General features: G+C 35.8%; 2 protein-coding genes across 7 annotated transcripts in view; both read left to right on the forward strand.

The window, feature by feature from the left end:
• The window catches only part of cnnm4b (cyclin and CBS domain divalent metal cation transport mediator 4b), a 69,365-nt gene extending 56,152 nt beyond the window's left edge, over positions 1-13,213 (forward strand). For 2 of the 6 annotated variants that reach the window (NM_001445082.1, NM_001445081.1), the window contains 2 exons: positions 6,082-6,257; positions 7,844-13,213. In NM_001445082.1, the coding sequence (NP_001432011.1) occupies positions 6,082-6,257; positions 7,844-8,092 (425 nt within the window). In that variant the 3' untranslated portion in view covers positions 8,093-13,213. The remainder of the gene's footprint in view (positions 1-6,081; positions 6,258-7,843) is intronic. The other 4 variants (XR_015489860.1, XR_015489862.1, XR_015489861.1 and 1 more) reach the window with 4 other exon arrangements.
• Positions 13,214-16,816: 3,603 nt separating this feature from the next.
• ckap2l (cytoskeleton associated protein 2-like) overlaps positions 16,817-26,105 on the forward strand; it is a 10,147-nt gene continuing 858 nt past the window's right edge. The window contains exons 1-9 of the mRNA NM_001126431.3: positions 16,817-17,016; positions 18,888-18,954; positions 19,114-19,177; positions 19,267-20,543; positions 20,976-21,174; positions 22,271-22,426; positions 22,744-22,801; positions 23,447-23,609; positions 25,969-26,105. The exon at positions 25,969-26,105 is cut by the window's right edge and continues 858 nt beyond it. Of these exons, the coding sequence (NP_001119903.3) occupies positions 16,965-17,016; positions 18,888-18,954; positions 19,114-19,177; positions 19,267-20,543; positions 20,976-21,174; positions 22,271-22,426; positions 22,744-22,801; positions 23,447-23,609; positions 25,969-26,105 (2,173 nt within the window). The 5' untranslated portion in view covers positions 16,817-16,964. The remainder of the gene's footprint in view (positions 17,017-18,887; positions 18,955-19,113; positions 19,178-19,266; positions 20,544-20,975; positions 21,175-22,270; positions 22,427-22,743; positions 22,802-23,446; positions 23,610-25,968) is intronic.

Raw genomic sequence — 26,105 nt, forward strand, 5'->3', positions numbered from 1 at the left:
TGCATTATTTAAGAAAACGTTTATATACATAGTTTCAGCTACATTCATTCGTTTATGGCGGGCACCACACCAAAATTCATTCCCACCATGGGTACATTACAGCATCTCATTCAAAACATTCAGTCGTTTTTTTTTTTAATATATATATATATATATATATAGTGGGTTATAATCGAACCAAAACATATTAAAAGGTAACCATAGTAGTCCTGTGCGATATTTGCTTAATGCTTTAGCGTGACTGACTGACTGACTGATTGACTGACTGACTGACTGACCGACCGACAGGGCTTTGTATTGCATGAGGCAAGTATACACGACATAGCTTTCAGTTAAGATGACCACATTTTTCATAATTATAGTTTATAGATAAAAGTCTATGGTTCTGCATACAATGACCTTATCTTGCTGGAGTTTACACCCGTTTTACTTTACTTTAGGACCCATTAATGCTGGTCTATTGGAGACATTCATAAATATTTCTAGCAAATCTAATAAATTTTGGAGACAGTCTCACAACATAAACGCACTAAATCATACTTCAGCATTGTTTATTTGAGAGCGCACAAGAAAATCTGCAATTGAGCTGCGTAGATTTGAGGGGGTGTGCAAGAAGTTTTGTGCACGAGCGGAGGAAATTGGCGCGCAAGCAAAAAGATTCAAATGCTGGTATTACATAATTGTGATCTCGACTTGTAATAATGCACTCCCAACATTTCTCATTGAAATAACGCCATAGGTAGTTGGTAGATCGGTGTAAAAGGCCTGCCACCACAGCTGGAAAAAATTCTAAAGGAAACACTGTATACATAATATACATTTGTATATCTATGTGACAATATTGTTTCGTATATTTGTTTTTTGTATGTGTATCACATATACATAATAAATATATATAAAACACACGTTAGAGCTGCACAATTAATCGTTAAAAGATTGCGGTCTCGATTCAACGCCCTAGACGATCTTCATCCAGCATTTCTACGATTCTGCCGATCTTATTTTTTAAGTTCAGGAGAGAAGAAAAGGCGGTTGCACGAGTCTTTTCATTGTTTCACACACGTTGCTCAGTGACATTGACACCTCCAAATGATGTTGAATGAGTCACATACTGTATTTATAAGGTATAATTCACCTAAAAATGTCATTTTTGTCTTAATATAATAATGTTTTCGCAATCGGGAAATCACACGTCACTTGAGCTGCTGACCGTGAGCTGTTATCAGAGAGAAGGCGCGTGCGCTCTACTTAATGATAGACGCGCGCCTGTCTACTTTAGTGATCAGAACCTGCATATGTTGCGAGTAACAGGTAATACAGTTGTAAATAATATTCAGTTCGTGGCACAGAGTGATCATTTGTGAGCCACGCGAAGTATGAACAAGCACTTAGCAGTCAAAATGAAACCGAAAGTGTGCACTTCATTTAAATGATCATATCGCATTTTAGAGTTATGATTACGACAAGCATTTTGTATTTGTTTTTTCTTTTATAGCGAACACACAGTTGTGCATGAAAATAAATGTTTACAATGTCAGTATAACTACTCTAGCCTATATATTGTTGATTATAATCTGATAATGGCAAATGTCTGATTTTACCAGTGAATAAAATTGTCTAATATGACAGATTGCAAGCATATATCTCAAAGATAATAATTCAACATCAGAATTATTATAAGTAGAATAGAATTATTTATAGAAACCAGTAGACCTACACATAATTTTATTATCGATGTTGTGCCATATGTTTGTTTTTACCATACCTTTATTTTACGCAAAAAATTTTAAGCAAAAAAATCGCGATTCTCATTTTAGCCAGAATCGTGCAGCTCTAACACACGTATATAATGTCATAACAAACTTTTGTTTTGGATGCGATTAATCACGATTTACTTTTGCCAAAGGCTCTAGAATACACAAGACATGTCACCCGTATCTCTTTGAATGGGGAAAAGTGTAACGGTCAATATGGTGAATAAAGCTTCTAGTACAGGAGCCAATCATCGATCGCTATATGGAGAATAAAGCCCGCCTTCTAGTACAGGAGCCAATCATCAATCGCTAAAGACTGATGATACTATGGGGGAGGGGCTTGGACCAGATGCGAGTTTCTACCGATTTTGTGTGAATTGGACGTTTAGAAATTAAACTAAAGAGACGGATGTTGTTTAATTTTATTGGTGATTTATAATATGAAATTCAATGGTAAGCTTGGCAAGCAGTTTGGGATAATTTGATGTTTCCCCATTCAGACAGAATGCCCGAGAGGTGTTTCTAAGATAGCTGCAGAGTGAAATAACCTGCCTTAAAGGGACTTTGCTTTTGCCCAGCTCTAATTTAAATGCAATTTTAATTCAAAGTCATTGTTAATGATAATTGACCATTCAAAACTATTTAAATAAATAGTGTTAAGTATTTAAATAATTATTTAATATATTATAAATACAATATTTACAACAAAAGATCATTTTGACTCGATTGTTTTAGTGTGATAAGGAATGTAATATGGATCAAAAAAACATTGAGTGACTGGAGTGGCTTTATTGCATTAGATATATGTCACCTTTCTTACAGCTGATTGGTCCAGTTTAGGTTCGCCATCTCTAAACCAGTTCGAGCAGATTAGCAGAGATTCAACCATTAACTCTAAATCCTAGACTTGTTTTCATAGACCTCAGAAAAGTTTGGTAAAAAGATCCTGAACACATTTTTGATCACATGTATTTAAAGCTATTGACCTTATTCTAAAATGCGGAAGTGCGCCTGTTTTCGTGATTGTTTTAGAACTTCTGATTCAGTCGCCTATGGGAGAAATGACTAGGAATAACAAACGGCAGAAAACAGTCAAACCACTTGCTCTACAAACAAATGTTTACATGACTATACAGACCAAGTAGAATAATATAATAAGAAAATATAAGTTTGCAACATCAAGCAGCGTAACGAGCAGTTTTTAACATCTAAAAATAAATGGAAGTGAATGAGACCGGAAGTCTCGAGCCAAAAAGATTCAAATGTCTACGCCTGCTCGATAACAAAGAATAAGGTGAATAAAATTAGGCAGTACTGTTTAACATGACTTCTTCTACTTTATGTGCATATATTTATTATTGGGTGATCTTCTTTAACTCTCCCCTCTGAACTTTTGCTAGTCGTCTCATGATGGATGTGTTTGGGAAGCTCTCTCTTCCTCTCTATCTCTTTGTCTTTCTCTCTTTACGGGGGTTATTAATGCATCACAGATGTGCAGTGATGGGTGGGAAGTTGTTCTGAGCTTTTGAAGACGTTTCATTTGCCAAAGTCTGAGATAAAGGAGGAATTTGTTTTGAAACTGGACTCGCATTTAATGTGTTTTTGACATAATAGTGTGCAGTATTTTTCATTTTAAGTCAGATAAATGAGTTACAGTTCTTATTTGAATTAATTAGCAAAAAAACAACAATAACAAAAAGATGATTTATGAAAATTCATGACAACAGTGCTGTCCTAATTCACTACTGTTGTTTGTTTCTAATACTGGTCTATTATATTACTACTTTATTTATTCTTGTTTTTAATAACATAATATATGTTGGGTTTTAGGGCTGTGTTTCCGTATCCCAGGCAGATGGTCAGTGCTCAGCGTGCCTGAAATAGATTAAGAACTTTGCCAAATAAAATAAAAAACAGGACATGTCAGCAGTTTTGTGCCTGAATGAGACCCTCCTTTTCTCGTATCCGGTCTTTTGGATGACTAACTGGCTGTACTGTAAATGCATTATTGCATAGTGCAATATGTGGTGATTTCTCTACTCTGTCACCTTTTACTGTCTGCTTTTTCATTATAAGTGCAGAGTTCTGTTGATATAAATATTTCAATAGTCTTGGGAAATGGAAAACACTTTGAATTTATACCCTTTATTTAATATATTTTCAGGTTATTATCTTAGATGATGAAATGTCCTACTTTGTCGCAGCATGTTTACTGCGCTAGATTTTTAAAAGACAACTTGGCACTTTTATCTTATGTTTTTCATCCTTTTGTTTAAGTTTGTGAAAATGTTTAAAAATAAATAATACGCCAATCAGAATACACTTACAAGTAGTGCTGCACGATATTGGGAAAATCTGAAATGTTGTTTTGCTGCGATCTGAATATAATTTCACCAGACGATTTGAACAGCTCTTTGAAAAGATTTCATTCATCTAGATCGACTGGGATGATCTAGTCTTTTTCAATACAAAGCATTTGTATAAAATATATTACAATCATATACATACACTCACCGGCCACTTTATTAGGTACACCTATTCAACCACTCATTAACGCAAATTTCTAATTGGCCAATCACATGCCAGAAACTCAATACATTTAGGCATGTAGACATGGTCAAGGCGATCTGCTGCAGTTCAAACAGAGCATTAGAATGGGGAACAAAGGGGATTTAAGTTACTTAAATGTGGCATGGTTGTTGGTGCCAGATGGGCTGGTCTGAGTATTTCAGAAACTGCTGATCTACTGGGATTTTCATGCACAACCATCTCTAGGGTTTACAGAGAATGGTCCAAAAAAAATTTTAATATCCAGTGAGCGGCAGTTCTGTGGGTGCAAATGCCTTGTTGATGTCAGAGGAGAATGGCCAGGCTGGTTCAAACTGATAGATAGGCAACAGTAACTCTAATAACCACTCGTTACAACCAAGGCATGCAGAAGAGCATCTCTGAACGCACAACATGTCCAACGTTGAGGTGGATAGACTACAGCAGCAGGAGACCACACCAGGTGCCACTCCTGTCAGCTAACAACAGGAAACTGAGGCTACAATTCACACAGACTGAACAAAATTGGACTGTAGGAGAATGGAAAAATGTTACCTGGTCTGATGAGTCTCGATTTCTACTGCGATATTTGGATGGTAGGGTCAGAATTTGGTGTCAACAACATGAAAGCATGGATCCATCCTAATTTGTATCAACAGTTCAGGCTGGTGGTGGTTTTATATTTTCTTGGCACACTTTGGGCCCATTAGTACAAATTGAGCATCGTGTTAACGCCACAGCCTACCTGAGTATTGTCACTGACCATTTCCATCCCTTTATGACCACACTAAACCCATCTTCTGATGGCTACTTCCAGCAGGACAACGTGCCATATTATAAAGAGTGAATCATCTCAGACTGGTTTCTTGAACATGACAATGAGTTCACTGTACGCTGTACTCAAATGGCTCAATCCAGTAGAGCACCTTTGGGATGTGGTGGAACGGGAGATTCGCAGTATGGATGTGCAGCCAACAAATCTGCAGCAACTGTGTGATGCCATCATGTCAATATGGACAAAAATCTCTGAGGAATATTTCCAGTACCTTGTTAAATCTATGCCACGAAGGATTAAGGCAGTTCCGAGGCCAAAAGAGGGGCAACCCGGTACTAGTAAGGTGTAAAATACAACATATATAAATATGACAGAGCAAAAATATAAATAAAATAAACAGTGCTTTGTGGTTTTCTGTGGAGTCTAATAGTATTCAAATACCGAAATCGAACTATCAAACCTAAAATAACATGTTCATTGTTGTATAAACATAAATATATTGTTTAATAATATCTTTATCTTTTAATCTTTGATAAATTATCTAATCCTGTGATGTGATGATTGTGGATAGCAACATTGCGAGATTGATGCTCTGATATATTGTTAGCCCTACTTAAAAGGCATTTTTTAAAATTTTTAAATAATAAATAATCGTTCACTATATTTTGAATTGCCCCAATAATATTATCTAGCATATTTGTAATCAGAATATATTGTGTTATTAAATATCAGCACATCTGCTTCAGTGTTTAGTGTCATATGAATATTGTATATTCATAAATCATTATATCTTATTGTTGGAAACTGTCAGTATTTTTCTGTAAGCTTAAACATTTATTAAAAATGTTTAATGAACAAAGTTGACAAGAACAGCATTTATTTCAAATTGGCATAACATTAAATGTCCTTACTGTCAACGTTTGCTAAATAGAAGTGTTCATTTCTCTCATCATTTTTCATGCGTATCTCTCCTATGTTTTTCAGCATTCTGTGTTTGTGTTTCAGAATTCCGCTCTCCTTCTCACATCAGCGGACTGAACAGATCTGCGTCTCTGAGCTACACGGACCGTCCTGAATCGCAATCCGTCAGCGGCAGCAACACACAGCTCAGCAGCTCAGCTTTACCGCAGTACACACCGGACTTTAACGTGCGAGCCCTGGCAGATCTACAGTTTGTGAAGGTAAAGACATGAGATGTTTAAAGATGTAGCTAAAAGTTTTCTGCAATAAAAAAATAAACATCATTACTCTAGTGGTGTTTTAATAGTGTTTCGACATTAGGAATGAAAATTCCCATGATCGATTGTCAATTTAATTAACAATATAAATATTCACACAAAATTTAAAAATGTCATTTTAATTCCCTGAGACCTTCATTCACTTTCAGAAAAAAAAGAAAGAAATTTTAGATGAAATCCGAGAGCTCTCTGGTCCTCCATAGACAGCAATAATCTCAAGATGTTCAAAGTCCAGTAAAGGAACCGAAGCAACCCATGTGACTTCAGTGGATCCACTGTAATCATATGAAGAGACTTTTCGTAGACTTTTGTGCACCAAAAAACTAAAAAATGTGACAAGAAAAACAAGAACAGGTTTACTTCACAAGCACATTATGTAATTTATCACCAATAACAAACCAAAAATAATTCAAACCACTATTCGTATCATAGTGTTTACACAGTGATATCAGTACTTAGTTGTGCAGCCATTAAGGCCTAATTATACTTATGCTTTAGCCCCTTTCACACAGTGATATCGGTAAATATCTGGAAAATTTCCGGAACGACTTTACCGGTATATTCAAAAAAGCGCTGTTCACACAGGCGAGGACGTTACGGAAATTTTCCGGAAAAGAGCATTCACACATCCATTCCAAAATACCGGTAAATTCTGACATCATTAACCACAAATGAGCTTTAAACGGCTGCGCTTGTCTTTGTAAACATTTGACTAAATTACAAACTCTGTAGATGATCAATATTTCGAACAACTTTCGCAGGATCTCTTTCGCATGTCAAGATGTTCATAATATGTGCGTGTGCAGGCGCTCACAGGCTGTTTCACAGGCACACGCAAAGCTTGAAGGTAAACAAACAACGGCTTATCATAAGCATGTCATCGATGATTATTTACACAGTTGGCATTAAGAAGAACATATAAATGTGATCTGACTAACTTCTAGCAGCTAAATGTGTCTGAAAAAATATTCAAAGGCTTTTATTCTCATAAACCGTGCGGACGTAAATGCGTCTGACTGTAGTGATTGGCTAAAGCAGACGTCTCACGTCAGCACGTTCTAGACATGCACGCGATTATTACGGTAATCTTCCTTCTGCATTCACACAGCGCAGCATTCCAGCAAATTGCCGGTAATGTTACAACTTCTCTTTCCGGAAAATAGCCAGAACGAATTTACCGGTATTTTCAAAAAGGACCTGTTCACACATACAACCTTTCCGGAAAATTGCCGGCAATTTTCCGAAAAGGTCTGTATGTGTGAAAGGGGCTATTGAGTGATCTCTGTGTCCCACGGTGCAGCCTTTTCATGTAGCTGACTCTATTGTGAGCATTACACTTGTATGTGTGATGCTCCCGTAACAGTAGTTCAACCTCTGATTCATTCATATGTTTTACGCAGCTGGAAAATTCTTGGGTTATAATTTGTCAGTTTATTTTATTTTTATTGAAAAATATATCTAGTGTCTGAATGATTTTAGGTTTGACTGCATCTCTCACCACCATTAATTCCATCTCTCCTGTTTTCCAGATCACGCGCTCTCAGTACCAAAACGGCCTGATGGCGTCTCGTCTGGACAGCTCTCCTCAGTCTCCAGACAGCGGACACGGCCGACAAGTGGACATGGACAACAGCACGTCGTCAGCTCCCCATCGCACTTCCGAAAACATGCTGACGCTCGCAGACGCCTCCGACGAGACCACCTCGCTCCTCAACGAACAGAACAGCCAACCTGCTCGCCAGGCCAACCACAACACACACAACGAGAGTGCCATATGACACGCTCTCACACACACACACGTCCCACACAACCACAGCACTTTTCCAGAACTTGTGTTCATCGAAAGCCCGTTTAGCTCTAGCCATCATAGCTCCCGGTGTAAACAGTGCGAGTCTATGAGGTGCAAACAAAAGATTTAACCTGCGAGACGAAGGCACAGAGAAGCCAAAGACTGAGAAAAAGACCCCCGTTTCGGACGGACTCTTTTATAGACTGATAGACTGATGGATAGAGACGTTTCTATATATATACATATATGAAGATGTTTATTTTGTCAGCCCATTTCGTTGCTCACGGAAGCTGAACGAGGGAACTGTGGATGCCTTTTTATTTCATGTTAGTCCATAGCTAATGCAAGTTTGTACTCTATTTGTGTGTGTGTGAGTGAAAGTGAGCGTGTTTGTGATAGAGATACATGGTGTGCCATTATGTTGTGTATGGCAAGCGGTTTTAACATTTATTTTAGAAAATTCATACTAGTGTCGAATGTTACTTGGACTTATTTTTAGATAAGAATGAAGGGCGGTAGGAATGAAAATCCCCATGATTGATAGTCATTTAAATTAGCGATCAGTTGATACAATAATAATTATCCTTAAAGGTTTAGTTCATCCTTAAATTGTTAGTAATTACTCATTCTCATTGTCACGATAATGCAATTTAGTACCAATCAGTACTGAAATCTTAAGAACGTCCATTCCCCAATAACGTTTTAGCTCTGTTGAGCACGTTCTTAAACCGCTCTGATTGACCATTGTGGTCACATGCTCAACAGAAAAAAGCAACGTGTTCCTTTAAGCACTACTTTTTTAGCTTCTAGTGCTTCGGGTCCTAGTAGTTTTTAAAATATACTAGCTTTTATTGATTAGATACACAGTAGTACACATTCATTAGATGCCAATACTAAAAAATATATACTTACTCATTAGATACTAGTTAGTATTCATGAGTTACTGGTAGTTAATATTCAATATTAGTACTTAATGGTTAGATATTAGTACCTAACAAATAGATACAGTACTTATTCATTATACATCAGTATAAATTTCAATAGTTTCTGTTGCTGCAAACATTTGTCACTTACATATATTCACTAGTACTAGATAGTTATTTATTTAGCACAGTTATGTTTTATTACTATTATTCTTAGTAACAAATCTTATATAACAACTACTTCTTTCCCTCATCTTTTGTTATGGCAAGTCAGATAGGTGTTAAATTAATAATCTTAGACAGCACTGAGATTATTAAAGGTACTAGGACCTAAATAATAAGCACTAGTTCCTAATAAATAAGTGCTAGTACTTAAAGGAACCCTCCACTTTTTTTGGAAGTTGGCTCTTTTTACAGCTGTCCTAGAGTTGAACATTTTGACCATTTTTAAAATCCATTCAGTCGATCTCCGGGTCTGGTGGAAGCACATTTAGCTTAGCATATATCATTGAATTGTATTAGACCATTAGCATCTCACTCTATTTTTTAAAGAAACGTTTAGATCTCTTTCCTGTCTAAAGCTTGACACTTCTGTTATTTTATCATTCATTCAGACCAACAGAATATGAAAAGTTGCGTTTTCTAGGCTGATAGGAACTATACTCTCATTCCGGCGTGATAATCAAGGAATGTTTTTGCTGATCCAGGACCATAGCAGGCACTATAATATTGCACAGCACCTGAAAATAGTCATCTAGGTAACAAAGTAACATCGCTGTCATGGTACAGCAACAAAGTTTCTTGACTATTACATTTTTATTTTTATTTTTTGTTGATTTTCATCCCTGAATAAGATTATAGTTCCTATTCATATCAGCTTAAAATATAGCATTTTCCTTCTGTCTTAAAACATGATATAACAACAGAATAGTCAAGCTTTAAATAGGAAAATTTTTCTTTTAAAAAATTTTTGAGTGAGATGCTAATGGTCTAATACGATTCAATGATCTGTGCTAAGCCAAACTAAAGTTAAACAGTTGAGTTTGACCATTTTTTAAATCCATTCAGTCGATCTCCGGGTCTAGTGGAGGCACATTTAGCTTAGCTTAGCATATATCATTGAATTGTATTAGACCATTAGCATCTCACTCAATTTTTAAAAAAAAAGTTTAGATAGTTTTCCTATTTATAGTTGGGTACTTCGGTTATTTTATCATGTACTCAGACCAACAGAAAATGAAAAGTTGCTATTTTTTAGGCTGATAGGAACTATACACTCATTCCGGCGTAATAATCAAGGAACTTTGCTGCTGATTCATGACCGTAGCAGGCACAACATTATTACGCAGCACCTGAAAATAGTCCCATCTAAGTAACAAAGTAACTTTGCTGTCATGGTACGGCAGCAAGGTTTCTTGACTAATAAAAATTCCTTTCTTTGGTGATTTTCATCCCTGAATAAGAGTATAGTTCCTATTCATATCAGCTGAAAAATAGCATTTTCCATCTGTCTTAAAACATGATGTAAAAACAGAATAGTCGAGTTTTAAATTAGAAAATCAAAACTCTTTTTAAAAACAAATTGAGTGAGATGCTAATGGTCTAATCCTATTCAATGATCTGTGCTAAGCTAAGCTAGAGTTAAACAGTTGAGTTTGACTTTTTTTTTTAATCCATTCAGTCAATCTCCGGGTCTGATGGGAGCATTTTTATTTTAGCATAGCATAGATCATTCAATTGAATTAGACCATTCGCATCTCACTCAATTAAAAAAAAAGTTTAGATAGTTTTGCTGTTTAAAGCTTGACACTTCCGTTATTTTATCATTTATTTAGACCAACAGAATATAAAAAGTTACTATTTTCTAGGCTGATATAAATAGGAACTATAATCTCGTTCCGGCATAATAATCGAGAAACTTTACTGCTGATCCACGACCACAGCAGACACAGTAATATTACGCAGCACCTGAAAATAGTCCCATAAAGGTAACAGAGTAACATCGCTGTCATGATACGGCAGCAAAGTCTCTTTAATATGAAAAATTTCTTTGTTGTTTGATTTCATCCCAGAATGAGATTATAGTTCCAATTCAAATCAGCATAAAAAATTGCAACTTTCCAATTTCCATCTATATGAATACATGATGTAAGTAAAAAAATAGTCAAGCTTCAAATAGGAAAATTATCTAAACTCTTTTAAAAAGAATTTCAGTGAGATGCTAATGGTCTAATGTGATTCAGTGATCTGTGCTAAGCTAAGCTAGAGTTAAACAGTTGACTTTGACCATTTTTAAAATCCATTCAGTTGATCTCCAGGTCTGGCGAGACCATTTTTAGCTTAGCTTAGCATAGATCATTGAATCGTATTAGACCATTAGCATCTCACTCATTTTTTTTTTGTTTAGATAATTTTCAGATTTAAAGCTTAACTCTTGTTATTTTATCACTTAGTCAGACAAACAGAATATAAAAAGTTGCTATTTTCTAGGCTGATATAAACTATACTCCCATTCTGGCGTAATAATCAATAGTCATCAATGATCGTTCCGGCATAATAATCAAGAAACTTTACAGCTGGTCATTGACCGCAGCAGGCACAATAATATTACACAACAACTGAAAATAGTCCCATTAAAGTAACAATGTTACATCGCTGTCATGATACGCGAGCAAAGTTCCTGGATTATTAAAAAATTGTTTGTTGATTTTTCATCTCAGAAGGAGTGTATAATTCCTATTCATATCAGCTTAAAATATAGCAACTTTCCAATTTCCATCTGTCTTACTACAGAATAATTTAGCTTTAAATATAGGACAATTATCTAAACACTTTTTTTAAAAACGTTTTTAAAAGAGAGATGCTAATGGTGTAATCCGATTCAATGATCTATGCTAAGCTAAGCTAAAAGTGCTCCCGTTAGACTCGGAAATCATGCGAATGGATAAAAAATTGGTAAAATGCAACTATTTTACTTCAGGGGAATCAAAAAGTGTTCCTTTAATGGATAAAGAAACTAGTATCTAGAAAAAAATAAGTACTAGAATCATGGAAATGCTAGTTTTATAAAATAAATGTTAAAAAGACTTGCCTTCTTTGTATATACGACAACGCATGAGTCCGATTTGGCCGTTGCAGCCCAAGCAAGCAACAACTCAGGGAGACAGAGACGCTGAGCTTCACATACTAACTGCATGTTCGATAATTCCCTGTTCATTTACGTGAACCCATGCGACAAGTGATCAAAAAAAAGTGAAGCATGCTGTCGTCTAAACGCACCAAATAGTGAAATACTAAGATACACTGCATCTCATACACATGGCATTCACATGTAATTTTATTTTTTACGTGCTGGTTGTCTGTGCAGGTCTGGTTATGTGATTCAGTGTTTGTGTTTGTGTAAATTTGTCCTTTTAAAATTAATGCGTTGACTTTTTGTTAGGTTTACTCCAAAGAGAACAAGCATTTGTTGTTAAAGTATGTTAATGGAGTCCTTCTTTTGTTTTCGATACTGTATTCGCTCTCATCGGACCAGAAATAATCTAACCAAACGAATTGAACTTCTCGCTGTATTTATTTAGCATCAAATTAAGGTCGTATGTTTTTGAAATGATTTTGTTTTGTGAGTTCTTAATTGCTGTGCATTTTATAAGCAGGTTGATATGGTACAGACTACAAATTGTAGATGCCTACGTTTTTCCAAAAGGTTCAGGAAGTGACTTTATGAAGTTTTTTTGCCTTTTTGTTTCCTCACTGTGCACATCTTTTGCTTTCATACCAAATATGTTTGAAACTGATGAGAACAATCAAAGTGAAAGTCAATACAATCAAATGGCTAGTCAGACAGACACACCAAGGCCTCTTTTATTCTGTAGCATCTCGTCTTGAATATGATAAAAAGAGGCGGAAGAAATGCACTGTGGATTTCTATTTTTGGCTGTTGACTGCTGCTCGGTTATTAAAACACTCCCTGTTTGTTCAAGATGTACATCAAATAATTTCCTGTCCTTCTCAAATTAGTCAAATACATTGAATTTACACAGTTACCTTGTTTTTCTTGAATAGAAATGGTTTATCGACTTCATGATTCTTTTTATACTGTATTTTTCCAAGTTGTTTTGTGGTTTGGGAGAGGTCTTCTTTTAGATCTGAGTTTGGCTATTAAATTATTTATTTAATCAGTGTAATTTTGTTTTATATTCTTGTATTCCTTATTTGTAATAACCTCAGATCCGGAGGTTATGCAAGCGGACCAAAGGAAAGTGTAGTCTCACATTGGAATAAATGAATAATGACACGTATAGTACACATCTAATAGTATCAATAAAACAGTTCATATTTTAACCCTCCTATTATCCTTGGGGTCAATTTGACCCCATTCAATGTAAAACGTACGTGCATATATGTTTGTTTGTTTTTGTGCCTCATATTGAATGACTTTTCCTAATTTTTTGAGGAAAACTTGGTAAACAAAATTACATGATATTATTTTTTCAATGCCCTGTACACATTTTGTAACATCGGTGTTCCTTGGGGTCAATTTGGGGGGACATTTAGCTGTATAAAACATAAGAAATAGGAAAAAAATGTACACATATTTGTTTTAGGTGATATTAAGGGTCACTATAACATGCCATGCTTTTATAATATGCACTACGTTTTTATATAAGTATAGTAAAAAAATAAATAAATAACACAACCATACCTGTAGTATCGCAAGAATCAGTGACAGTTGACCTAATTCTTGCGAGAACTTTGATGTTTTCCATGTTTTTTGTGAGAGGCGAAAACATAATTCACATGGTTTACAGGGTAGGTGCAAAGCTATAAAAGTTTGCACGTGAAGCTTTGTGTGTGTGTATATATATATATATATATATATATATATATATATATATATATATATATATATATATATATATATGTTTGTATTTCAGAATGGTTGTTAAGTAGTTAATAGAGACATCAATTATCCTGACACTAAACTTTTGGCAAAAAAAATAAATAAATGAATCCTATACTGGAGGTTTTAATTCGCTGGGGTCAAATTGATCCCAGTGGATAAAAGGTGTTAGCAGATTTTAGAGTAACAGGAGGGTTAATGAGGTTATTCACACTTTAGACTGTTTTTCTGTTAGCTTTTCCATTTCCATTCCTTTGATTCCATTGCTGTTTGCACAATTATAAAGATCTTAACAGTTCTGTGTTAAATCTATGAGACTTGGGACCAAGATCCAGATACACTGAAGCAAGTGTACTGTGACTTGAATTTTTTTCTTGACGAAATAATTTTTTGATTTCTTAACCTCTGAAGTTAAAACAGGTATTGTGTTCTCTAAAAATGAAAATTAACCTGTCTGAAAACATGGCATTTTTGTTATATTATGCAAAAAAGGCTTAAAAACATTTCAATATTGAAGAAATGTGAAAAAAAAGTTTAAAGTAAAACAAAAAATAGATTTTACTTAACCTTTCAGTCATAAATTCAGAGTAATTATTATTTTTAATGATTTCAGGAAGACTTTATTAATGGCTTTGAATATATGTGATTACTGGTGTGTGCAATTTAAATATATGAGTGACAAGAATGGAATGATTATGAAATTCATAATGTCTGTTCAATGTAAAACTTATAAACCAACAATTTGTTTACCTTTTCACAGCTTAATACCATTTATAATTTCCATTTAATTATGTAAACAGCTCAAATGACATATTTGCATAATGTGAACCTGATATTTCCCCCTTATGATTTGAGAGTATTTCTAAAGAGAAATTTCTGTGACAATTCAACCTTTCATCTTGTTTAGATTCCTTAAAAAATTAATTGCTCACCTCTAAGGTTAAGTTTAAATTTATTATTTTCTACCTTCACTGTTCCCTTGTCCGTGTGGGTTTCCTCCGGGTGCTCCAGTTTCCCTCATGCACTATAGGTGAATTCAATAAAATAAAATTGGCCATAGTGTAGTGTACGTGTGTGTGTGAATGAGTGTGTGGATATTTCCCAGTACTGGGTTGCAGCTGGAACATATGCTGGAATAGTTGGCGGTTTATTCCACTGTGGCAACCCCTGATGAATAAAGGGACTGAATGAATGAATGAATGAAGTAGCTAAATGACGCTGTGATGTCATTGCGTAATGATGTCATTAGATAACTGCAACTCAAAATTGCATTTTTATGTAATATACAACACAGACATTTTTTTTACATACACATACAACTTTTTTCTTTTTAATCAAAACTGATACTATAAATTGTTTTATATGGGACTCAAATTTATCATATTATTTGACTCAGAAAAAGTGGTTTGAAATATTTGTTGAATTTTTTTAAATAATTTAAATTAATTTGAACTCAGTGGATATTATCAATGTACAAATAGACAATTTTGAGGGAGGTAAACAATAACAATGGTCCTGTTTTCCATACACTCTCAGAAATAAAGGTACGGGAGCTGTCACTGGGGCAGTACCTTTTTTTAAAGATACAAATTTGTACCTGAAGGGTCCATAATAGTACCTCAAAGGTACTTTTTAGGTACATTTGGGTAACATGCACTTTTATATGGGGTTCTATTTGTGCCAAAATTGCCTTACCCTCGTTCTGCTTTGTACTTCCCATTTGTCTTCGTCTACACTCATTGGCCACATGCTAAGGAAAATCAGCATTGTTGACGTACATGTTGTCTGTTGATGTCGTCTTAATCTGACGTCCTGACGTTTTTTCACTGTTTTGTACTCTCATGTTCTATGGAGTATTCTGTCATCTGGTCTGTTGTCCTTTTTTGTTGTCTATTCATCTTTACTGTCATCCTTACTGTTGTATATGCTGTCGTTCTTATGGTCGTCTTTTCTGTCATCCTTACCCTCAGCATATGATGATTGCATAGACGATGGTAATGACAGCATAGATGACAGTAAGAATGACAGTATAAACGACAGCATATACAACAGTAAGGATGAAAGAAAAGATGAATAGACAACAATAGGGACAACAGATGACAGAATACCCCATTGAATATGACAGTACAAAACAGAGAAAAACCGACAGGACGACAGATTAAAACGACATCAACAGACAACATGTACGACAACAATGCTGACTTTCCTGAACATGTGGGCAATGACAGTAGACGAAGACAAATGGGAAGTACAAAGCAGAAAACAGGCAAGGGAATTTTGGCACAAATGGAACTCCATGGAATTTTGGCACAAATAAAACCCCATACCACTTGGACTATTTGGCTACAAATATGTATCTTTTAAAATGTTACTGCCCTAGTGACCGCTCCTGTACCTTGTTTTCAGCGAGTGTAGCTCCCGAGAATCCTAAAAGGTCCACATATTGGTAAATAACTTTACGACAGCTGTTTTAACTTTGAGATACGATTGGATTGCCTCTTGTTACAGTTATTTAAATAGTTTGACAACAATAAGGAAATGTTCAATGGCCAATGGCATACCCACATTGAAATGGTCTATTGGGTAAAAATGCTACTTCTTTTACTGTCATCCAATGTGTTTTGTCTATAGTTTTTGCTCATTATTAATCCACTGTCACTTTAATTAGCCAAATAAATGCTACATTTATTGCCAGGTGGTTTTTGAGGAACAAAAATGTTGCTAGAGTACTACGAAAAATGGCTAAATTGGCAACACTGTGTACATAAAATATATATCGTTAGACATGACGAATCATCAGCAATAACAACTCGTATGAATCATCAAACCTGACGAACCAATAGTCGCGCTTCAAAGTTTTGAATAAGCCAATGGGCTTTGAGATGGGCGTTTCCCCGCACAATTCAAGCGTCAGTTGGCTTAAGAATGTAAACGCAGCGTTAGCAATAGTGTGTGCTAATATAATCGCGGATACATTTATTAATAATAACAACATTTATTTTGCTTAAATATTCGGTGGATGTTCGGATAACGCGATGGAAACGATGACTGATGAAGACGTGACGTCGTCTAAGCTATCTAAGATAGGTAAAGCGCTGTTTTGTTTACACTCAGTTAGGCTAACGTTAGTGCTAAGTTGTATATCACGAACACATTTGTAAATGTTTTCTGTTCCTGTTAATTTACTGGTGTTTATTTTTATAATCGGAACTCATGAAGTGACTTAGCGTTACGTGTTAAGATTTTATTTAATATAACCAGTGGAATGTGGTTTAACCTAAATGTTGTGTATATTAACTTAGCTTCCCTGTGTGCGTGTTTGAGTGAACGGGCCGATACTTTAGCATTATAAAGGGATGTTTTGACAATAAAACCCGCTTTTTAAATGTAAAGTGATGTAAAATGAGTGAAACCACAAGTGCTACGATGAGAATTTTATTTCTCCATCAATACCAACATTTGAAATGTGTTATTTATATCACTGCATCTTAGGTTCTGTACCTGGTCACCATTTCCGAACATTTGTAGCCTTTTTACGAATGTTAAAACTAGTCATGTTGTCAAAAGTGCTGATTTTGTCTCCTTAAATATGAGCTAATTCAAGACGCGTGCAAATTATTGTAAATTAATTCACAATTGTAAAGGTGTAATACAGAAAGTCACATTATTCATGACTGTCAAGATGTAAACTATGCCTTTACCCATTTTATTCATTCGTTTTCCTTCAGCTTGGTCCTTTTATTTATTAGGGGTCGCCACAGCGGAATGAACCGCCAACTTATCCAGCACATGTTTTACACAGTGGATGACCTTCCTGCTGCAATTCAGTACTAGGAAACATCCATACGCACTCATTCACACACATACACTATGGCCAATTTAGTTTATTCAATTCACATGCGCATGTGTTTGGACTGTGGGGCAAACCGGAGCACCCGGAGGAAACCAACACAGGGAGAACATGTAAACCCCACTCAGCCTTAACCATTTTAGGACATAATCCAAAAGGCTTGTGGGTAGACTAAGCAATATATGAATAAGCTTTTAAAACGACATCATTATATCATGCAACAATAACAGACTTGTTACATTATCTGGTATAATATACTGGCAATCAATTTAATAAACATACATAATAGTGCTGTACAATAAATTGTTTCAGCATCGGTATGGTCTCATACATTGCAAAATTTGCAATGTTGAGTCTGAATTATAGTCGACCAGGAGCCACAGAACATGTTGTTTGTAGAGTCGCTTAAGGTCTGTGACTGTACGAGCATTTCACAAAATATTATTATGTTTATAATGTAAAGATTAATTGTATTTAATTATTTATACAGAATTTTAAATGATTTCTGAAACAAAGTTTTTTTTTCTTTGAATTTTTGTCTTGTTTATGGTCCAAATATCTACATTTAAAACTTTTAATTTTAACTTGTTACTTCTAAAGGTGAAAACAAAATATTTTTACTGAACTGAAATTGGCTGAATACTTGACAGCAAAAGAAAGATTCTGTCAATCCATCTCTCCACCCATCTGTTATTACATCAATCTATTATTGTTTCATCCATCCACCTATCTATCCATCATCCATCTATCTTATTCATCTATGTCCATCTATCTTGCTATCTATCTATTATTACATAATTTATCCATGATTATGTTTTCCATCTTTCTATCCATCCATCCATCTATATCTGTTTTAATTCAATTTCTGTGTCTGAATACTGTTAGACTCCACAGACAGCTTTCAAATAGATCTATTTAAATCACATTGTGTAAATTTATAGCAGAAAAACAAAATATAGCAATATCAGATTTTTCCAATATCGTGTAGCCCTAATACATGGGGAAGAAATGCTTAAGACTACAACTACAACATCTGTAAAGGTTTTAAAATGCAATTTTTGGTATTTGTTTTTGTATTTACATTTATTATTATTATTTTTAAATCCAGAGCTTCGCAAATTGAAATTGGCTGAATACTTGGCAGCAAAAGGAAGACTGAAAGTACCTAATCCGAAGTAAGTGGTCTAAAGGTTATTTCAGAGTGTAACAGTTTTAAATGTGTATTTATTTATTTATTTATTTTACATTTGAAAGAAATTCAAGTCTTATTTTCAGTATTTATAACCACCGGATTTTTTTGCACTTATGTTCTGAATGTGTTTTTCTTCCTGAAGACCTTATCTGAAAGGGAAACCTGTTACAGATAAGCCTGCTGTAAATAATCAGAAGATTAAAATCGTAAGTTAAATAAATTGCTTGATGTTTTGTGCTATTTTTTTATGTTAAAAGAGTAGATTTTTGAACTGATATGTCTCTGTTTCTGTCAGACTGGCAATGAAAAGGAGAATTGTGGCATCAGTGGTGCAAATGCAAAAGAAGTGAAGAGAGTGAAGACACTGTCTGGGGTTGATGAAAACACATCTTTAAAAAAAGGCCTGAACATCCATTCATTAGCCAAAGCCCCGGTGCAGTTTTCCAGTAAACTCTGTAATACTCAACAGGCCAACTTTAATGCTTTGAGGACAAAAAACAATGGAACAGCTTCTCTTCAAAATCCCAAGCTACTGCACAAAGCTGAGAAAACTTGCACAACAAGGACTCATCCACAAATCCTTCAAAATGGCCAAAATAAAGCTCAGCCAGCTTCCCATGTCGCACATAAGTCTCAGAAATCAAGTCTGGTTTCAATCTGTGGCCCTTCACACTCTGTATATATAAAATCTTCCCTTAAATGCACTGATCCAACATATAATTCAAAGACAGAGCTCAAGTCAGCAAAGATTTTAAGTAAGAAATTAACAGAATGGAACATCAAGACAACCACAACTGCCACTCTGAAGAGCCGGGGACCGCTCAACACTACTGGGACAAAAATTCAGACAAAAAATATTTCTAAAACCCAAGAAAAACCAACACTGCAACCCAGATGCCAAAGTGGTGTACCAAAGTATGGCACCCTTAGCAGAAATCCTGCACTCATTACCTGGAAGTCAAACTCCGCAACAAACAGATCAGATATAAACCAGAGGAGGGATGTTTCGTGCATGATCACGAAAGCCACAAAAATTCAATCACATAACCCTGTCACAAACAGAGAAACAAAAACTAGTGTATCTAACGTCCAGGCAAAACCAGCACAGCGACCTAGAAGTCAAAGTGTTGTGCCAGTTGGTACACTCAACGTCAATTCTCAGCGCATTAATCAGAAACCAAATTCAGCTACAAACAGATCAGACGTTAATCAAAGAAAGGATATTTCGTGCATCACCACGAAAGTTGATGGCAAAAAAGCAATTGTGTCTTCTATAGCTGCAAACCTCAAAGGATCAGCAACCATCACAACTAAACAGCATGCTACTCTTAAAGCAAGTAATGCCGCTGCTTCTACCAAACTACCTAGTCGAAACACGAGGAGTTGTGTACTGCCGCAAACTACATCTGAACTCAAAGAGCTCCAGCAGCCTGTTATGAGATCCAACCACACCAAGCCTGCGGTCCAGTTTCAGACCCCTAAATCCAGTATCTGTCCCAGTTCTACTCAGGGTGTCCGAACAGCCCCGGCAGATGGAAAGAAAAGGCTGACCGAAGCTCAGGAGGAAAGACTGTGAGTTTACTTCATTTGTTTTTTGGAAGCGTGCTTTTCAGCTATGTCCCTCAAGCATCAATCTTCCTCAAATTTCATGCACATTTGGGCTCCACGATAATAGGAAAAATAAGCAATATTATTGTTGAGCTTTGTGATGATATTTCTTATGGCGTATCTCCCTAGAAAAAATGATGTTTTTATTAGCCATGTTTTGAAATCATTTATTTATTTAATAGTATTAAAATGAACAGTATTTTTTCAGAGCTACTTAAAGGTGCAGTAGAAGGTGATTGTCTTCAGAAACATGTTTTTGTTGTGCTGGTTGAAAGTCAGTTCAATAGTAATGATTAAAGTAAATGATCTAAATGTGTTTATATGTTTTTTTTATATTCTGGGTAAGGCATAAAACTAAAAAAGGTTTTTAGCCATTAACATTATTGATGTCTGCAGGCGTAAACTCCAGGAGTGGCGCGAGTCAAGGGGCATCACATATAAACGTCCCCCCATGCCTGTTCGGCTGGTGAGGAGGAAGACAGTCTCAGCTATACCTCAGCCATACTGGACATCAATGGAAAATGAAGATGAAGGTCAAGACATTGTCTTCGCTGTGGAACGATCATTAGATGACTGCATTCAATTATTACAACAGGTATTTACCTTTTTTAGGAAACTGTGCATCACTGTGATGCAATAAAGCATGTTCTTCAATGGAAATCTGATTCTCTTCACAGCCAAATCTGACTGGCACTAAGTCACATACCAAGATGTTTGTATTTGACATACTTGTTCTGACTGGTAGACGGTGTGTCAGCATTTCACATTTTTGTTTTCTTACTACTGACAAATTATGAAACCTCTGCTCGGGTTAAGACATAACGTAAATTTAGTTGTGACAAACATTTTGACATTTGTTTAGTTGAGTTAATTTTCTCATGTGAGGACATGCAGGTGTCCAAATCCGGTGAGTGGTTGCATATATAAAAAAAAAAAAAAAAAAATAGAAACTAAAAAGGGAAAATGGAAAAATTTGGCCAAGTACTTTGACCCATACTCTGATTTATTATTATTATTATTATTTTTTGCTCTGCGCTTAACCTATTCAAGTGCGCACACACACACCCGAAACAGTGAAAACTGGGTTCTGCAGGTATATACTCTGGAAATCTGTCTATGAAATGTATATTAAATTACAATTTAAAAGGACAATTAACAGAAAATTATATTTAAATGTGTTTAATGTATAAATAAACACACAACTTTAGAACTGTTTATTAAGGATGCTCTGATCAGGATTTTTGTGGTTGATTCCTTGTTATGGTGACCGGCCGATACTAAGTATCGATTCTGATTCTTTAAGCTTAAAATAACTTTGGCATTGCAGAAGCACACTTTACCTTTAAGTATGAGATCTCGCCTTACCTAAGATAATACATTAAGGATGTAGCATTCATGTAATGGTCAGAAACGGCTTTAAAAAAAAAAAAAGTTGCAGACATTGATGAGCTCTGATCTGATCAATTATAACAATCAAAAAAATTGTGAAATGTGTATTATGAGACAAAAAAAGATTTTGGCTGCATGTAAACCTTTTGTAGAAGACCTCCAAAGCAAGGCATGTCATATTGCATAATAAGGGCACTTTAATACATACAAAATGAAGGTTATTTAGGATGATGTTTTCCTCTGGGTGTTCAGGAAACGCATCCAAACTTTTTCCAATGTTTTAATTTTTCTTCAATTGACAGGGTTTCCCAGTAGAGCAGGTCCGAGATGTGATGTCTCGGGTGCCGATGGCGCAGAAGTTTGCTAAATACTGGATCTGCCAGGCAAGGCTGATGGAAAGAGAAGGAAACCTGGAGGTCTTGTCTTTGTTTGAGGAAGCCATCCGTGTAGTGCGGGAGGTCAGTCTCTTTATCTTTTACACACACACACACACACACACACACACACACACACACACACACACACACATACTTGTTGAACTAATGTGTTTTCATTTGCTTGTGAATTGTATTCTGGTAATCTGAGAATCCTCAAAAGAATTTTACACTTGGGCTTTTTGTGAAAGAACATGCCATGTAATTATTTCCAGATGTTTTTTAGTCAACTTACGAAAAAAGGAAGTTGCAGTTATCCATATGTATGTGCAGATAAATGAGATGTTTCTGAACTTCCGGATAACAGACTTGTTTTCTTTTGATTTGATTTTTATTTCCAGCCTGTGGACGAGCTGCGCGCTGTGATATTTGAGATCCTTAAAAAGAAACAGAGTCAGGGTAAGCGGATGAGTAACCTGTCATTTCTCAATCACTTTCAGCTAGAAAGTATTAAATTATGAATTTCCTGTGATTCAAAAATACTTTCAACAGCATCATTTCTCCAGGCTTCAGTGTCGCATAATTCTTCAGAAATAATGTGAACATGCTGATTTGCAGCCAGTAAATGGGGTTCCCCAGGTCGTGGAACTTTCTGGAATGATACGTGGAAATGGTCTAACATAGCCGTTTAATGTCAGGCAATTTGGTAACACTTTATTTTAATGGTCTATTTGAGTATTAGTAGACTGTCTGCTTAATATCTGTTGATACTGCTCCTTTAAAAGACGTTTAACTGACTATAAGAAACGTAGCAAGTACATGTCAACTTACACTAACTCTAACCACAACCCAACAGTCTACTTGTAATCTAATGAGAACTAGTTGAAATGTTGCTTAAATTCAACAAATGGACTATTTAAATAAAGTGATCGGCAATTTTATTTTGGATTTGGCTCGAGGGATGGCATATCAAGGATTTATTTATTTATTTTTCGTAATCGTTATGTTTTACTTACTTCCCGTATATTAAAATGTGATTTTTTTTTTCTGTACAGTGTTTAATTTTTTGTCATGTTGTCATCATTTCTTCATCTTTACACTCAGGTCAATCTCCTGTGTCAAAAGAGTCTGAAGAGGCAGAGACCACAGTGGATGATGAACATGAAGACGGTGACCTCATGTGCACTCCGAAACCTGTTGGTGCCCTTATATGTGGAATGAGGGGAGACTCGTCTGTTGTCAAATATAAAATTACAGCCACTCCGGGGTACGACACTCACACATCTCTCACAGTCTAATCTGAGCTTAAATATATTGAAAATTGTTTTTGGACTACTTTTTAATTATTGCTATTTTTTACATAGAAAATAATTGTAAACTATAGCTTAAATGAAATGCAATCATTCAGAGGCTAAAATCAGTGTAGATTTAGTTCTTGCATAAATGGTACAATTTAAACTAATATGGAAGAGGATAGGAGGATAATTGTGAAGCTGAATTTTAAGTCCTTGGCTGAAGACACTAAAGAGAACTAAAGTCTGTACAATTGTGGCTTTTAGTTTTCCAATGTTACTAGCCACTCTGCATTTTCGCTAGCCACAACTTTGTTGTTGGGAAAATATATTTCATATGCATAAATTTGACTGACATTAATTGATTTAGATTTTGTTTTGTCCACATGCCTCATTCATTTCACTTTTTGTGTGTCGTGTTTGAGCTTGCTCAATAAGCATGAGGAATTGGGTCATGGTTTCATAGTGTCGTATTAGTTTTTATTTAACATGACTTCTCAGAGCTCAAAATTAAGCATTTACCATATTCATCTCTGACCACACTATGAATAAATAATTATTTCTTAGCCACAGATTTTAAATGTGTAAAAACAAGCAAAATACTGCTGTATACTATACTTTTCATTTAACAAAAGATTTCTTTAAAAAAATGTACATTTATAAAAAATTATTGTCATGTATTTAAAATTATGTACAGTAAACTGACCTGGCTAAAGGTTCCATCACTAGTTAACTACACATACAGTGCATCCGGAAAGTATTTATAGCGCTTCACTTTTTCCACATTCTTTGTTACAGCCTTATTTCACGATGTGAAAAAAGATTTTTTGAAATTGTTGCATATTTATTATAAATAAAAAAAACCTGAAAAATCACCTGTACATAAGTATTTACAGCCTTTGCTGTGATGCTCAAAATTGAGCTCAGGTACATTCTATATCCACTGATCATTCTTAAGATGTTTTAGCAGCTTAATTGGAGGTCACCTGTGGTAAATTCAGTTGATTGGACATGATTTAAATAGGCATACACCTGTCTATATAAGGTCCTAGGGTTGACAGTGCATTTCAAAGCACAAACCAAGTATGAAGACAAAGGAATTATGTTCAGACATGCGAGACAGGGGAAAGGTTACAGAAAAATTTCTGCTGCTCTGAAAGTTCCAATAAGTGCAGTGGCCTCCATTATCTGAAAATTAAAGATATTTGGAACCACCAGGACCTCTCCTCGAGCTGGCCGACCATATAAGCAGAGTGATCGAGGTTGAAGGACCTTAGTTAGGGAGGTGATCAATAACCCGATGGTCACTCTGTCTGAGCTCCAGCGTTCTTCTGTGGAAAGAGGAGAACTTCACAGAAGGACAACCATCTGTGCAGCAATCCTCCAATCAGGCCTGTATGGTAGAGTGGCTGGACGTAAGCCACTTCCCGTTTGGATTTTGCCAAAAGGCAAAAGTCTGAAGGACTCTTAGACCATAAGAAACAAAATTCTCTGGTCTGATGAGACTAAAATTGAATTAATTGGAGTGAATGCCAGGCTTTACATTTGGAGAAAACCAGGCACCGCTCATCACCAGGCTAATACCATCCATACAGTGAAGCGTGGTGGTGGCAGCATCATGCTGTGAGGATGTTTATCAGCAGAAGGCACTGGAAGACTAGTCAGGATAGAGGGAATGATGAATGCAACAATGTACAGAGACATCCTGAAGGAAAACCTGCTTCAGAGTGCTCATGACCTCAGACTGGGAGGACGGTTCATCTTCCAGCAGGACAATGACCCAAAGCACACCCCAAAATGTCAATGAAGTGGCTTCACAACAACTCTGTGAATGTCCTTGAGTGGCCCAGCAAGAGCCCAGACTGAAATCCTATTGAACATCTCTGCAGAGATTTGAAAATGGCTGTACACCGGCACTTCCCATCCAACCTGATAGAGCTTGAGAGGTACTGCAAAGAGGAATGGGCAAAAATTCCCAAAGACAGGTGTGCCAAGCTTGCATCATATTCAGAAAGATTTGAGGCTGTAATTGCTGCCAAAGGTGCATCACAAAGTATTGAGCTAAGGCTGTAAATACTGATGTACATGTGATTTTTCAGTTGTTTTTTTTTATAAATTTGCAACAATTTCAAAAATTCTTTTTTCACATTGTGATTATGGGCTATTATTGTGTGTAGAATTTTGAGGAAATAAATTCATTAAATCCATTTTTGAATAAGGCTGTAACAAAAAAATGTGGAAAAAGGTCAGTTAGCGCAAGTGATCATCCTCATGGCAGCTCAGCCATGATGATTGTTAGATACTGTAATTGAAGTAAGATCTTCCATGTTTTAGGGGGAAAAGAAGTCAGCAGGGAGCAGAACCAGGACAAGTAGACGGTCACGAAATCCGCTTCTTTACCCCAGTGAGACGTTCAGTGCGGATTGAGAAAACTGCTCGGCGTTACCCAACAGCCTTGCAGGAGCACGACC

The sequence above is a fragment of the Danio rerio genome, chromosome 5 (assembly GCF_052040795.2).
Source record: "Danio rerio strain M-AB ecotype USA chromosome 5, GRCz13ab, whole genome shotgun sequence".
NCBI lineage: Eukaryota > Metazoa > Chordata > Actinopteri > Cypriniformes > Danionidae > Danio > Danio rerio.